This window comes from Spea bombifrons, chromosome 2 (assembly GCF_027358695.1).
Source record: "Spea bombifrons isolate aSpeBom1 chromosome 2, aSpeBom1.2.pri, whole genome shotgun sequence".
Lineage (NCBI taxonomy): Eukaryota > Metazoa > Chordata > Amphibia > Anura > Pelobatidae > Spea > Spea bombifrons.
In genome coordinates, this window is record NC_071088.1 from 116,932,631 (window position 1) to 116,949,135 (window position 16,505).

Genomic DNA, 16,505 nt, shown 5'->3' on the forward strand with positions numbered 1-16,505 from the left:
TGTGGCTTGTGTATTTTGTTTAGCAATCTGTGTAGTTGTAGAGTTGAAAAACACTTAAAAAAATTACCTTGGGGAGGCTGGGACGGAGGACAGCCTGTGGCAGGGCCGCCATTATCTAAATAGTTTTGTATCTTCAATTTATCCCCCTCCAACTTTTACAATTGCTTGCTCGAACCAATCAACATGAATCAGCAATGAAGCAGTATGGGTAGAGACAACATGATGGGGAAGAATAGATCCTAAGGGCAAGATACATTTCCCATGATACACATCGGATGGATTTTTAATATGTATATTTGGATTTAATCTATAAACCTAAGATTAATTAGTGAATATAATTTGAATTGTACGTTTTACATAGGTGGCAGATCCACATTAATCAAAAGCAAAGGGCACAAAGGAAGATGTGATCTTATCAGAAGTCATACAGTTATGATATATTTAATGTGGGAATTAAATACAAGCAGTGTCTCAGGGCTTGATATTCATCCTGTGATTTAGCTGCCTCCTGAAAATTTGTCTTAATGGAGCCACTGGGAGTGCCGGTTCATTTGTCTGGATTCTACAATTCTAGTGACCTCAAGACCTGAAGAAGAAAACCAAAACATAGTTATATAAATCTTAAAATGTATCCATGCATCTAAAGACACCATAACAAATTAAACTAAAGCTAAAGTTTTGTTACTTAAAGGGGCGCTTCTTTAAATTAACATTTTTGGTAACAAAATACATAAAGGGATTCTCGGTACTTTCTTTCTTCACCCAGCTATTTAGATTGCAGGAGATGGTCAGCACAATGTGAAAAATCACTGATCCTTGCTCTGTGATTAAGACGTCAGGTCCCCCCCTACTGTAAACCCTTTAAAAAATGTACAAAAAATAAAACACACATCATTTTGCTATGAACACTTAATTTGCATGCGACCCAAAAGCAGACCTACTGAAAAGATGGTCTATGTTGTTTTTATGTGATATAAATTGGGATAGAAAAATGTTTAAAAGTTTCTTTACACCTGATCCGTGTTATGTCCGAATCAAAGAAATACATTGAGGGCATGTAACCTGAACGCTCAACTAATGGCGATCACGTATAATTTTGTCATAATTCTAACCCAAAGTAAATACACATGATGTGTTTTGTTTCCACTTATTAGTAATGTCATGCTTGACAATTTTAGATGACACATATTTGTAGTTCCTGGGGCTCGTTTTTTTACTTATATTCCCTCTTGGAACTCTTTATATAAACAACTTACATTCCTGGTATCCTTTCAGGATAAAACAATCTCACACTTGTGGTCAGCTGGGGGTGAAAAATATTGATGCTCCCATCAGGAACATTGTGAAATTGGCTGGGGGCTATGCTTTACTGCACTCCTTGTAAACACAGTTGAGCAGTTTGAGTGCTATTACTTATTCAGGTGAACAAACCTTAAAGTGTCTTTAATGGTAATAGCGAGGGGAGGTGGATGATAAATTGCTCAACCCTGTCAGATGGATATAATTTCATCTTTCAGTGCAAAAGGAAGTCAATTCAATTGTTTAAATAAGAAATAAAAGTTAATAAAGGTCGTAACCTGGCCTTCTACACTGTACCTAGAAGGAATTGGCATGTACATTTCTAGCACATGCTCAGTAGCACACAATGAAGTCATGAAGCTGCAGCCAATCATTTGTGTGCAAACAGATGCGATCGGCTGCTGTCGATGGGGGCTAAGCTCCCATTATCAAGAAAGGGAATTCTACTGAGCAAATGCAAGAAACATACTGAGGTATGCTCCCTGTTTAGCGTACAGGGAGCTGGGGGAGGAGTTAAATTAGATGGCGATCTAATTCTTTAACTCCGATAACTAAAGAATGTTAGAACTGATTTGAATCGAGTGAAATGCAAGCAAAGCAGACTCTGCTATGCACGTAACATGAAAATACGGCTGGAGTGCTCCTTTAAGATATTTAACAACACAGTAGCTTTAATTCCTTATATTCGCATTGATTTACCTCTGAAACGCAAGTATATGAAATGCACAAATTGTATGACATTAGGACTTGAGCATGTGTTGTATGAACATGGCAAGGAGGCTGCTGAAGGTGACACACAGATCTACTGCTCTTACATCAGTGAAACAAGGTGTGTTCAGAGTACATGTTTGCTTTGGCTTTTACTGATAATACTTCCATGTGCATGTTTATATCAGCTAATTTTTTTATTCATCACATCTGGAACAACAGGTACAACATAGATACAGAAGCCAGTATGGTTTAAATAGATTGTTACAACAGTGACAAGGAAGATGTAATTTTAGTTTATCAATGCATTTCGCAATGTAAGAGCCTCAAACATGCCAGTGTAGATAATCTAAATGGAGGCACCCAAATCCAGGACCTTAACAGTCACTGTAGATGTGTACGTGGTAATGTGGAGTTTTTACGTGAAGGTGGTACCTTTTATTGGGTCAGCCTAGAAAATGTAGTAGAATAAGAATAGACTCTTGTCTTGGACCAATACAGTTTTAGCGATTTTCCTTATTTGTAATATGTAACTTGTAACCAAGACAGGTCCGATCTCTGACACAGAAGAGTAGCGAACCTGATATATCAGAAAAGAACTAACTTCGTCTAAATAGATTATAGAGGAGTTAGAGTAAAAAGCCCCAAGTTAGTGGTTAAAATCTGTTGGATGGTAAGATGGAGGGACTTAAATCTCAGGGTATGAAAAAGGGATTAGAGGGTTCAAAATCTGACAAGAGGAGAGGGCTTAATAATAACATAAGAGAAAGAGAATGGATTGAAACTAGGAGAAGAATGTAACAGTATTTGAAGTAGCCAATGTTTAATGTCTTTGAAACATAGGGTTTATTCACTAGAATTGTCAGGCGGGTCTGTAGTAAGTTGTGGTTTCAACTCCCTCCCTTCACTATTCATTATGAAGGGACAGCACTGGTGTGTTCAGAAGAGTATAGTGTGGTGTTTGAACAGGGAAAGTCACCTAAAATATGACCTGGCTGACTATGGAAGCCTCCAGGTTTGCAGATAAAGGGGGTTTATTGGAACAAATTGTGCTAAAGTTTTTTTTATTAACCCTGACCTCTATTAGTGTAGTATTTTATGGTCAAGGAGAAAAATACTTTCCACTTTCCACTGGACTTAGGACCATTATGAACAGACAACGGCTTAGCACTTCAAGTTGTGAGGTGTTTTAATGGCCACAGACAGATCCTTTGTCTGTTTATCCGTTATTAAGGGTCCTGGTGCAGCTTGGCTTGTGCACCTGCTGATTTTTTGGTGCTGCTGACCACTTCTACTATTGGGACCATTATGGACATCTTATTGTCCTTGCTATAGAACTTTAAATGTAATGAAAATGAATGAAATCGGTTCTTAAATGGTGTGCTTGTGCTCTAATGACAAAAGAGTACACTTTGTTCAGCAGGGCAGCCTGATAAAACCTCTTAGTTCTGCTTACAAGGCCTCATCAGACCTGGGCCAGTACTTTTTTAAATTAAGTATTATTATTTGTTTCAGTGTAGATTCGCTTTAAGTATTTAAACATAGCTATCCACTGACTGGGGAATGCGTATTGCTTTGGCAGACATTTTTTTCGTGTTTGTTCTGCAAACAAGCTTATTCAGGTGGAAGGCGGCGTGCAGGGGACAGCTGGAGTGCATGCTCCACAAGTGACCTTGTGATAGAGAAAATGTCGTTTATGTAAGTGTCTCTAATTAGCCTTTTGTTTATTGGGAGATTGTGGCCTACGGATGTCTATCACAGGACACATAATCACATTTTATATGTTGAATAACACAATGAATGTTGGTAGTTCTGTAAAATAATTAATCTATGAAAATTTCCATAAATATATTTAGAGTCCATGGCTGCTGAAACCCTCTTCTGTACCTTTGGCCTTCAGATCCCCATGTAGTCTGTACAGCTGTGGCTTTCCAGATGTCATTGGGCTACAACTTTAATGATCTGCTGCCAAGTCATTTAGGTCCAAATGCTGACTTAGTGGGAAATCTGCCGTTTCTACAAGTGACTGTAGTTTTATAGTACGCCATATTGTGGAACCATTCAGTTTCAGCTACTACAGCAGGAAAGAAAAATGTCAGTCCCAAACGCACAAAGCTCCTGCAACCCCCCTGTAGACCACCAGCACATCATGTCTATAACGGTGCAAAGTTGCTAACACTTATAGGACTCTTAAATATTTTAGCAGAATTTCTCAACCACATAGTTTTCTTGATTCCGCACAATCACCCAATGGTGTTTAACGGGAATAATTAAGAACAAGAGCATTAACCGGTTCTGATAAGAGCTGGGCACCAAGACATCACCTCCTTCACCATATTTGATACTCTAATGCTGAAACTGCAGATATTGGCTTGTTGATGTCAAGATGCACACAACTCTATTTGTGGAAAAAAATGTAAAATACATCGACTCTTTACTAGTGACGACCTAAGTAGGCATATATTTTTCTGCAACACCAATAGTTGCCCCTTCTCAGTTTCTGGTGTTAACTACTTAAAGGGAACTCCTCAAATAGTTCTTAAGAAGGCAGTTAATTAAGTTCCTACAGATACATTTATGCCACCAAGGCAGCAAAAGGATCATTCCCCGTCCCTGTGGGTAATATGGAAAATCCTTTGTGCATACAGCTATGAAATATTGCACCCCCTAGTGGTGATAATATGGTTAACTTAACACTATATAAAAAAAAGTAGATTGCAGTGCTGCATAAACATTGTAGCCTTTTACCGCTTATAAAAGGAGGAGACATCTGATTGCTTTAATTGTATATAAACATATGAATGGATGTGTATATATATATATATATATATATATATAAATAGACTCTTCCTCCTTCCTTGGGTGTTACATTTTAAAGATACCTGTTCATGGATTCATGTATTCATTTTGCATTTCCAGGATGCTGGTGAATCTGCTTCCATGGGAGATTTGGTAGATTGACTTATTTACTCAATATCTACAGCTGTGATGAAATGAATTCCCTGCTATTCAAATGATCGCAGGTCATGCAACGAGCGTGCAATACAGAAAAGTAAAATGCACGCTATAAATGTGGACTTTCTGATATTTTCCCTACACTACAACTATGGCTTTTAAGACTTAGGTGTACTTAGCTATTTCCAGTTTACAGTATAAGAAGAGCTGACAGTCTTTTAACAGTTCCAAAGAATTATTTTCAGCATAAGAGCTAAAAAGAAGGGCTAATGCTTAGTGTTAATGTTTTCACTAGAAATTACTAGGTATTGTTTAAATCTTACTGGGTATTAACGAGACAGAGAGAATTGTTGTAATTTAAAGATTATGTCTTTGATGGCGTTGAGAAGGATACGTCTCTTTCCTAAATTCTGCATTTGAATGTTCTTTAAACCTTTGTGAAAATACCAGGGCAATAACTTCCATGGATCAAAAGGAGACGCTTGAGATGCTCTTGCAGCCCCTTCGACCTCCAAAAGCGTATGTGATGTCATGGCGGATGGCAGGACCTCTAACCCTGCCCCACATATTAAGAACCCATACTTATAGCACTGGAAAATAGCAGTATAAATGTACTTATGAGTCCTATCACATCCAATCCACACCCCAGAGTATTTGGACCCCTTTTTTCCCTATTGTGTCTGACTAGAAGCATCTCTTTTATATAATGCATTTCTTTCTTTCTGTGTTCTAGAGCCCGCTTCCTGATATTGAATCTCAGGAAGAATACAGCCAAACTGTGAAACAGGTAAGAGAAGGGTTTGTGCTCTTCTGTAGAGAGGTGTCCTCTGTGTTATTTCATCTATGAAAGAAATGATAAGGATGTGCTGTTCTCAAATGTGAAATTCTGAAGTTGGAAATAGTAAAACTGAAACTCATACTTCTGAAGGCATTGAGCAATACTCACGTAGCAGTCACAATACTTTGCCGTTTCCACCAGTGTTTACATTAGCTATATACACAGTTTTTCACTATTTGCTTTTTGGGGTAATTACATATGTTTGCTATAGAATAAGGGAACATAATATAGGAAGTTTTAAGCCTAAAACAAATAACCCTATGCCTTACATTTTCAATGAGGCTATCCCTATACATATAATAAATACCTCACCTCTTCTCTAGTACCTGGGCAAACCAAAACCTCAAACATCCCTCAAAAAACTTCAGAAGTTCAAAAAATGAACACTCATGCCGGAATGTGCAATTTTTCATGCAAACACTTTAGAAGCACGTCAACACTAGAGTGAATAGACACTAAAGAGTTTTTTCACATATGATACCCATGCAGAATGACCACGTTGGCTTTGTCATGGACCAACCATAAATACTGATTTAAACCAAAACACTATATTATATTTTAAGCATACTTCACTTTTAGATTTAAGGGTAGAAGCCTCCACCCATGGCTTGACCCCTGAAAACAGGAACATCTGTTATATATACTATTATATAGAATTTCAGTATACAGCAGTCCCATACTTTCTTTGTAGATAGTATTCAAATCTATGGCATGTAAGTCAGTTTGGCTCTAAGCTAGTTTGATCATTTGTTGTTATCGTTGTAGGATCTCCAAGATTGCGCAGAAGGGGGAAGGGTTGTCAAAACCCTATAATCATAAAAAGGAATGGGGAAATGATTCCATAATTCCCCACATCCTGCTATAATCTGTTGTAGGTTGTGACATGATATAACACATTAACAAATCATTATAAGCCCAGAGTCCACAGGTACAGACTGGGTGATACCTAATTAACCATCAATGAAACAGACAATTTTACCCCTTTGTGGTAAAAGTCTTATTAGGATCATTCCATTGCTTGATATAGTAACTGCACAACTTGAACAACCATGTGCTAGAATAGGGAGCTCTGAATGCCAAACTTTAAAGAAGGGTGGCATGAACAGGCCTTGATTGGGGTGGAGGCATTGATTACCAGGTGGATTTGAGGGGGCAGGTTTTTTTGGGAGGTGGGCATAAGGACAAGGGCTATGTAAGGAGGTGCTGAGGGTTAAAGCCTTTCTTTTTCAACTATATTGTCAACATGTGGCGAGTTCCTCAACCACTCAACCTTGTATTAATATACAGTTTCAATGGGGAACTAAGGTTGTTCCTGCATGGGGGTGCTTTTTTGGAGTCAGTTGTTTTAAGTTGCATGGTTTGTATCTTCTTCACTCCGGGTACCCGGAGCCTTCCCTTGCGGGACACAGACAGGACTGCTCACTGACGGGGGTGGTCCTGTGACGTCGTTGGGTGGTCCCACTGATGTCAGCAGGAAACACCCCCATTTAAAGGGCAAATGGGCGAAGAGTAGGGCGTGTTAAGACCCCAATCCCTCGACCAAGGGGATTCGGGTCTTGACCCGGAGAAGTGGAGAAGCGATGCTTCACCAGGAGATTTCCGTGTCAAACCCAGAGAGTTTCCAGGTATGACTATGTTGGTGGATGTTGAGGGCATTTTCTCATGGGCAGCATCCCAAGGGAAAGCAGGGCGGTAGTACTGATCCCACTTGCTGGTGCAGTTTACAGGTCAGTACAAGCTTAGGGAAGGCTACACGGTTTTACTTGATAAAATTATATTGTGTGTTGCTTACAAATAAAATACTGTGGCCTTTTCTCATTCCAAATACTGTCTGTCGTTATTGGGGTAGAACAGTGTTGGAGGTTTGGAAAACCAATATGATTATCATAACCCTTAATATTTATTACTTTCCTCTTCACTGCAAAGTCTACAAGAAAAGTACTTTTTATTCTTTTATAGGTTGTTTCGCTAAAAGTTTGGAGAGCAGCAAAGGTTTTGCGTTCTTGTCTGCTTAGCATGTCACCAACCTTGATGCGTGATCGAAAACACCACTTCCGCAGTCACAGGTATAACAATTACTAGACATCTCTGTACACAAATACTTTTCTCTGATCAGATCAAATGATCAGATGAGTTAGTATCTCTTTCAACTGCACATTTTCTAGAATGCTTTTATTATTAAAGAAATCCAGGTTGTAGAAAACTATTTCTTCTTTTGCACATATTTTGATATACAGGGACAGATGCACTATATTGAGTTGTTTTTATTCCATTTTTCTGTCTATAGGAGAATTAATATTCAATCACTTGTGATAGATTTAATCCAGCACCTTATCTTCAATTGCTAGTTTTATGATAACTCTATCAAACAGTACTTCTAGTAGTAGAAATGCTCCTGTTATCACTGCATGGACTTCAAAACGGTGAAGCAGATGTGTGTTTATCCTCAGAAGCATTCATACTTGTCTCCCATGCAGGCAGTGCTGTTCAGGAAAAGAACTAGTGGACTGGCTAATTGGCATAAGCTCTGGCCCTCAGTCACGAAGTCAGGCTGTGGGAATATGGCAGGTGTTGGTAGATGAAGGTGCCTTGGTGCATGGTAAGCCAACTGGACGTAAAGCACAAGCCAATGTTTACATAATACGCTATATTTAATTGAACATACATGGCCATGGCATATATGGCCTATGAAGAACACTATTGTGTCATAACTATGGAACAGCACAACACAACATATGGATCGTTTTTTTATATTCCAGACTTAGAGTCCCTTTAATCAATGCTTTTAGATGCAATACAGCAAGGGTAATAGCTATATGTTCTAATGTTCATGTTGAGACCCATTGTGACTAATTGAACATGTGAAAAAGCAGGGAACCCTAAGACTGTACATTACTGAATAACAGCCCCAAATCTGCTGACCTGGTATCATTAATTCTGGAAAATCACCCTTGCTTTATTTTTGTTGCAGTGAAGCAAGAACCAAATTTTCAAGACAAGGATTCACAGTTTTATCGCTTCAAGGTAGAGCATTTTCTGGATTTAGCTCTAAGTGAGAGAGATACGGATGATGAATTGCAAGAGTCACTGGTGTTCCTGGCACAGCTCGGACCAGCAGCCCTACTAACTATGATCCTTCGTAAGCCGTAAGTATATCATGGCCGAGGTGGATGATGAACTCCCTAATACAGATAACTAGATGTACTGTTTCTGTAGTACAGATTCTAGAACCTCTAAAAATTGGCAACCAATACAATTCTGATCTGGTATATTTTGTCTATATAATTTCAGTCCATGTCAACGCACTGAAGAGGAGTTGGAGGTGATATTTGAAGAATTACTACACATTAAAGCAGTGGCCCATCTTTCCAATTCAGTAAGTATCTCACATTAATCATACAAAATCTTCCTTGAAGTTCTTGACTTCTTTTAAAAATATTAGCCTACAAGGGGTCAATGATGAATATATATTTCTAAAAGTGTGTTAGCATGGTGGATCAGTGTCACCCGAGACTGTCTTCCCTGTCTTTGACTACAGTAGTAGTTCTAGCCTCTAGGCAAAGATGCATCTATGTATTGAAGAGACCAGGGAGATAAATATTGTACATGGAAAACATACCAATAAATCAGTTAATTAAATCCATACAGCTGTATGCAGTCTGTTAACTGCATAGATTGACAATGTTGTTCTTCTGGTTACTATTCATTTATAACAATCAGAACTTTCTTATCAAACTATACACATGCTTAATTGTATTTTTTAGGTGAAGAAGGAGCTGGCATCTGTGTTGCTGTTTGAACCTCATGCAAAAGCAGGAACAGTGTGTGAGTAGATAGACCAAATACACTAATCAGATCTGTAAGGACAGATTATAGGAGGTTATGAAGAATACATGGAAAATACAGTAACCCACAATGACTGTATCTGCTTTATTGGGGATATAGGAGACACCTTGCTTTTATATTTTGTATGTAAGCGAGTTTAATTACAGTGGGCTATTTTAGATCTATTGTGCAACAAAACTGTGGAAGAATAGAACATTTAATAGGTCGCAAAGTCAAGTGCTCAAAATGCCCCTTTCAATAACATGTCAATATGATTCTTCTCTCTTTTCCAGTGTTTAGTCAAGGCGATAAAGGAACGTCCTGGTACATCATCTGGAAAGGCTCAGTTAATGTAGTAACACATGGAAAGGTAACATTGTATAGAACATTTGTATACAAAAAGAACACAATGCTCCAGCACAAATCAGACATAACCAAGTTCAAAAGACTTGTAGAAACAGAAGGGAAGTCTCAGTCTGAACACATTCAAATATGGTCTACTAGGCAAGTTATTACTGTTCTCATTTTTCTGATTTTAGGGCCTGGTGGCAACACTCCATGAAGGAGACGATTTCGGACAGTTGGCTCTTGTGAACGATGCCCCTAGAGCTGCGACGATCATCCTGCGTGAGGATAACTGTCACTTCCTGCGTGTAGACAAGCATGACTTCAATCGAATCCTTCGGGTAAGAACATTCTCAGCAATATATATCTGGTTATTTTTTGCTTACATATGTACATTGCATGCAATGCATGCAGGGCCCCCTTGCAGCACATTATAAATATTTTATCTGTACATTTATCTTATTGATATGAAGGCCTATGCTAATGTACATTAAAAGGTGGTGTCTTCTACAGGATGTAGAGGCAAACACAGTGCGTCTCAAGGAACATGGCAAGGTGGTATTGGTTCTGGAAAAAATCCCTCAGGTTTCTGGGAACAATCATCAAGCAACATTACACGGCAACCACAAGTAAGAGCTTATAACATCGCTGTGCACCCAATGTGTAGTATAACCGAGAAGTTATAGTTTATCAGAAACTTTATGACTGTGTTCTATATTATTCTACAAGATTAAACATGAAACAAAAACAAAATATTTGTTACAGAGTGGGATTGGATGGGATTAACGATAGTCCATATCCATGTGTCTTTTTTTGCAGTGTTTTTAAGAGTAGTACTGTTGGCAAATGCTTGCTCTCCTATCATCTTTTGCATCAGGAGATGATGAACATGGTAACTCCGTCAACCTGAAGCAGCATTTCTCAGCTATAAGGCAACCTCATAAAAATACTTAGTATGACCCTACAATAACTGTTTTTTTTATATTGGCAAGGTGTGCCAAGTGATATAGGAACTATAGTAATGGGATAAGTATTAAATGACATATTGAGCCCCGTGACGTCACCACAATAAAGACATTTTGTAATTTTTTGCTTAATAGATACACAGTAGTCTCTGGGACAGCCGATAAGATTCTAGAACACCTGCTGGAAACAATGAGATTGAACTCAAACCTCAATAACCCTGAAGGTATGGAGGAATTATACAAGATACAGACTATTAAAGTGGTATAAGTGGCCTAGTAGTAGTAATTTAAAAAAAATGCATTTGGAGTACTTGGAGTAATGTTGGCATTCATTTCCATCACATAGGGGTCGTGTATCCCAAATTACAGTCTATAAGCGACAGGAATTTTATTCTAAGAATAGTGACCTACCTTATGTAGTGATGTCTTAAATCAACTTTTTGTTTACAGATTCCTTTGCGCTGGAATTCCTCCTGACACACAGCATTTTCATGCCAACGACTCAGCTCTGCCAAGCTTTACTTCATCAATATCCTTACATTGCAAGTCTGCGTCTCTAAAATGGATTGTGCTAAAACCATGGATATTATCAGAAAATAGATATTTATATATATTAAAAATGATAAGGAATTACCAACAAATTCTTTGGTTAATGTTATGAGATGATGTCGGGATCCCCCAAGATTGTATAATGTACTTTTGTATTATGAGGAGTAGTGACAAGTTACTCTGTATTGTCTTATTTCGCCTTTTAGGTGAGTCAGGCAGAAAGGACGGCCATAAATGGTTCCAAAAAATTTGATTTATTAAAGCAAATGTCACTTTTCCCAAATCCTGCATTTTACAGTTCTGTACAATAAATAAACCTATGCAATATTGTTTACAGATTAAAATAAGTATTTCATAGAAAAATACAATTTGATGGCAGATAAGAACCATTCGGTCCGTCTAGTCTGCCCATTGTTCCTGATGTAGATATTCAGACGCTTGGTCTTGTCTTAGATTCAAGATAGATTCATGCCTGTCTCGTGTTTGTTTAAACAACAGCAATCATTACTGGGCTGGTGGGGCTTACTAGTAGAAACCCCTTTATTAAAGGTGAAGAGAAATGTGATAGAGAATGCCAGTTATGATATATTTAGTCATGTATTAAGGAGAATTATGTGAAACCTTATCATCGGTGGAACCTTAACAGCTACTTAGGTTTCACGCGGAGCCATCCGACGGAAATGAGCCTGAAAAGGCAACTTACTCCCTTCACAAGAGACAGAACATCCTACAATTGGTTAGCTTATGGGTGTCTCTGTATGGGAGACTACTACAAGCTGAGCCAAGTGCTAAGAATCTACTGGAGGTGAGCGGAACAGCCGAAAACAACTCATAATACTGATTTTGTTCTTTAAATGAGTTTCTTAAAAAATGAAAATTCCCATTTTCCCAAGGGATATACTTCCTGTCTTCAGTAAAAAAATCTTCACAAAGGGCCAGTCTGGGCCTGTTATCACCCCATATTAAAATTGTACAGTGATGCAGAATATGTTACCACTTAATAGATAAAGGTTAATAATAACAACTGCTAATTGTCTACATACACTTAGAACGTAATATACTTGTTTTTATTATAATTATTGCGGATTCCAGTAGTGGATGCACTGTTGCTTACCGTGTAAGCAGATTGTGATACTCTTCCTTTTTACACAGAAACTTTCTGAATATGTTAGCAGAGATCCACGTCTTTTGGGCTTTTTAAAGGAAAACCTGCAGGAGCGACGGAGAACCAGAATGTAAGTGTCCATAACAATATTTTAAAAAACCTGTTCTCGTATGTTTTTTTGTTACTTGGTGCTTATAAACTATTTGGTGCTTGTACTTTTACAAATATCTTGTGCTCGTAGGATGACCTTGTCTTAAAAACTGTAAACGCTATTTTATACTACCCTTAGGATTTCTAAGACCCTTAGTCTAGATCAGATCAATGCATCACTATATATATATATACGGTATATATATATTTATATATATATCCTATTTAATCCTTTAATCTTCTTCTAGTCCAAAAGAAAAGTGATCTTAAAAACAGTCTGTGTTGTCTCTGTTGTGATTACTAAACTATCAGTGTAAAATTATTATTTTATCTTAATTACTTTTATCTATGTAAAATAATACGAGCAATCAGATTGGAGGCAGATGTATATAGTGCTAATAAATGTTAATATCTATGTCTTTTCACCACAGAATGGATAATACTGGTGGCTGTACACCTCCCCAGATAAAGGTATGTTGTATAAGCCTCGAATTAATTATCAACGTGTTTTTCCTGGTAGGAACAGAAGTCATAGGGGTACATCTGAAAAGCAGATATAAATATAATAGTTTTAGACATTGTCCTACATAATTTAAACAATTTCCGACACAAATCACACATAGTATCCCAGTCCCATAAAATAGATGACCATACTTTTTGTAAACGGTGTCTCACCCAAAGAAAGATTCGCTCTTAAACAGATAATAGAACTATTTGTTTAATAGGTAAGAACTTGTAATGTATTTTGCTGACTAGCTTGGCTATGAGTAAAGATAAATGGCTATGAAAGAAAACCCTGGAGCAAAATAATAACCAAAAGATGTGGAGAATGCACGCTATTTTCATCATGCGTGCTGGATAAAAAGGAGCAAGTAAGCAATAATGGGCTGGATTTGATGCCGGTAATACTGAATTGGCTCGGATATAGGCCGCACCCGAATGTAGGCCGCACCCTAAAAGTTAGGTGCTTTTTTAAAGAAAAACATTTCTTAGTAAAAAAACAAACACTTAGTGGAACAGATATGCTGAGATATGCACTCTGCCCACGAGATGTGCCCCCCCCCCGAGATATGCTGCCACTCTATCCCCCCCGGAGATATGCTGCCACTCTGCCCCCAAGAGCCCCCCCCCTTAACTTACCGGTGCAGACTCCCGGGGTCTTGCAGGGCCGGCGGGGGACAGCTATTCAACTTCCGGCACTTGCTGGCACTTCCGCCGTGTATCAGAGAGTAGGATGCAGGTCCCCTGCACCGCTGCGGGGGATCTGTATCCTAACCCTGCTGCCTGCCCAGCGCCCGGAACTGCATGTCCTGGGCGTCGGGCGCCAGACCCCGAACATAAGCTGCACCCCCACTTTAAAGACTTAAAGTGGGGGAAAAAAGTGCGGCCTATATTCGAGCCAATACGGTATTTAATTAATTAAATAGTAATCATCATATAGACATTTGTGAGATATTTTGGACCAAATTTGTTAATTGAAGTAAAATATATTTCTGTACTGGTCACATTTTTTCACTCTACGGGAGAATTGCTGTTATTTGTGATAGATTTATTTGCAGAGTTCAAGTCAAGTGTCTCTAGATGGATGATTTGATTGTCCTTAGCTCCCTAGAGCTTTGAATGTATTTTGATTGTTTTACATATTATTTTACATATTATTTTTTTCTGTTATTAGAATCACAACTATTCAAACATGTTTTCCGGCATAGAGGAGGATCAACCTGGCAACTCGTACACCATTCAAGCACAAGACAAAGGTATAACCACTAGAGACGATCTGGTTTTTCTGCAGCTCTGTGATTGTGGTACTAGGTTTGAAAACTGGTCTTATCGCCATAGCAACCAGTGGAACGTTCCCGCTGATTTCAGCCCAACACTGGCGAATTTCTCTGGAAAGGTTGAGCTGGCCCTGCATAATGCATAGTTCAATCAGTAAGGAGGTTTTATACAGGTACTTCAAACTATACACGAGCAGAAGCTCACTGGAGGTGAGCCCTTTGTGTAATGTGAAGGTCACTACATTTTATTTTATTTGGGATTTTGTGCCCAAAATAAAGTACCTTAGCTTGACACTGCTTAAACTCTTTATGCTGAGTTTCTGATGGGTTTTACAAAGAATAATTGCTTTGCTTTTTTTTTCTAGTACCTTATGATATATATAGACCAGACCACTCTTGTGTTACCACCATGCTTCCAGTAAATGCCTCTGTCCAAGAAGTGATATCGTCTTTCATAACAAAGAATGGATGCCACAGAGATCAAATCTTAGTCAAAGTAAACTCAAGTGGAGGTGAGAAGTTTGGACTGTGAAAATGCTTCCCCATAGTCAGAATCAATAGTATATGTGATATGTGAAGAGTCATTCTAGTGCAAAATGGTAAAATGTATCACTGTAGCAACCCGTGGAATATTGTGAATGATTGCTCCATACTGCTTTATATGAAAATTGCTCTTCGTATAAAAACCTTATTGTAGTTTGTTGTCTTTATACAAATTCTATATAGTATTTGTGTCAGGAGATAATGTAGTTATGTTCCAAACAACAAGCATAATGTGTTTCTATAGCTGGAGACACTGACAACAACATCTTCTTACTTCTGGAAATAATTGTTTCTTCTTAGCTTTACACAAACCAAGCTTCTCTTTAATGTGCTTGTTTATAAACAGCACAAAACTACTGAAACAAACCCCGTTTCTGTTTATTTTGTCTGCAGAACAAGTATGTCTAAAAAATGAGGACATTGGTGTCTTCACGTCTTTGGGGGTCAATGAAAGACTTTTCATCTGCAGTGCGCAAGAATTGACCACTTTGGTAAGCATGTAATAATTTCATAGAACGAAACATGTAAGGGCAGGAGTTATATTTGATGCCCTTAAACACCAATACCAATAAAAGCGGAACTAGCTACTAACTACCTAAGTCCATCAAGTTCAACCCTTCTACCTAACCTTCCTATTCTTGATCCAAAAGAAGGCAAAAAAAAACCCTAATTAAGCTACTCCGAATTCTGCCATCAGGGGAAAAAAATTCCTTCTTGACTCCAAGAGGCAATCGGATTTCTCCTTGGATCAAGAAGCTCTAAAATATTAATGTTATTCTATTTATATCCCTGTATGTCATGCCTTTCTAAGAAAATATCGAGGCCCCTTTTGAAGGTATCTAATGTATTGGATAACACCGCCTACCTTGGAAGTAAATTCCATACTTTTATTGTCCTCACTGTAAAGAATCCCTTCCTTTGCCTTCTATGAAAGCTATACTTTGCTCTACTTGTGTGAGGTGATAAATACTCTTCGAGTAGATTGTGTCTGCTACTTATAAATAAGGGCTTATGCACAAAATGCATTTTTGGCCTTCATGGCAGCTGTGTTTGTATTAAAGTGATGATCTGATCTACCAAGTATTTAATGGTATATTGTATTACCACCCCAGCGTAAGGATTACAGGACTGGAATGGCTTCCTGAAAACATAAAAAAGCAACAATTTCAATTAATCATAAGGGGTAGTAAAGTAAGCTGTGGGCTTGGGAGGTGATGGTAGTAGAGTAAACAGGGGGCTAGGGAGGTGAGCCATGAAGTACGATTGCATTTGCACCCAAACTGAATGAAAACACCCACTGTTTTTCTTTTAAGAATCCACTCCCTGAGCAAATGGGGCCAAACGCAAGCAGTTATGACATACTGGATGTTATCGGCTCAAAAGACCTTGCACACCAAATGACTGAAAATGATTGGAACTTGTTCAGGAGCATTCACCAGGTATTA

General features: G+C 38.2%; 1 protein-coding gene across 1 annotated transcript in view; it reads left to right on the forward strand.

The window, feature by feature from the left end:
• RAPGEF3 (Rap guanine nucleotide exchange factor 3) overlaps positions 1 to 16,505 on the forward strand; it is a 30,693-nt gene that overhangs the window by 9,758 nt on the left and 4,430 nt on the right. Inside the window, exons 2-19 of the mRNA XM_053455917.1 lie at positions 5,696 to 5,749; positions 7,760 to 7,866; positions 8,278 to 8,399; positions 8,772 to 8,946; positions 9,092 to 9,176; positions 9,565 to 9,625; positions 9,919 to 9,995; positions 10,165 to 10,311; positions 10,484 to 10,599; positions 11,071 to 11,159; positions 11,386 to 11,464; positions 12,139 to 12,289; positions 12,637 to 12,719; positions 13,171 to 13,210; positions 14,415 to 14,496; positions 14,883 to 15,029; positions 15,454 to 15,551; positions 16,374 to 16,499. Coding sequence (XP_053311892.1) covers positions 5,696 to 5,749; positions 7,760 to 7,866; positions 8,278 to 8,399; positions 8,772 to 8,946; positions 9,092 to 9,176; positions 9,565 to 9,625; positions 9,919 to 9,995; positions 10,165 to 10,311; positions 10,484 to 10,599; positions 11,071 to 11,159; positions 11,386 to 11,464; positions 12,139 to 12,289; positions 12,637 to 12,719; positions 13,171 to 13,210; positions 14,415 to 14,496; positions 14,883 to 15,029; positions 15,454 to 15,551; positions 16,374 to 16,499 — 1,839 coding nt within the window. The remainder of the gene's footprint in view (positions 1 to 5,695; positions 5,750 to 7,759; positions 7,867 to 8,277; positions 8,400 to 8,771; positions 8,947 to 9,091; positions 9,177 to 9,564; positions 9,626 to 9,918; positions 9,996 to 10,164; positions 10,312 to 10,483; positions 10,600 to 11,070; positions 11,160 to 11,385; positions 11,465 to 12,138; positions 12,290 to 12,636; positions 12,720 to 13,170; positions 13,211 to 14,414; positions 14,497 to 14,882; positions 15,030 to 15,453; positions 15,552 to 16,373; positions 16,500 to 16,505) is intronic.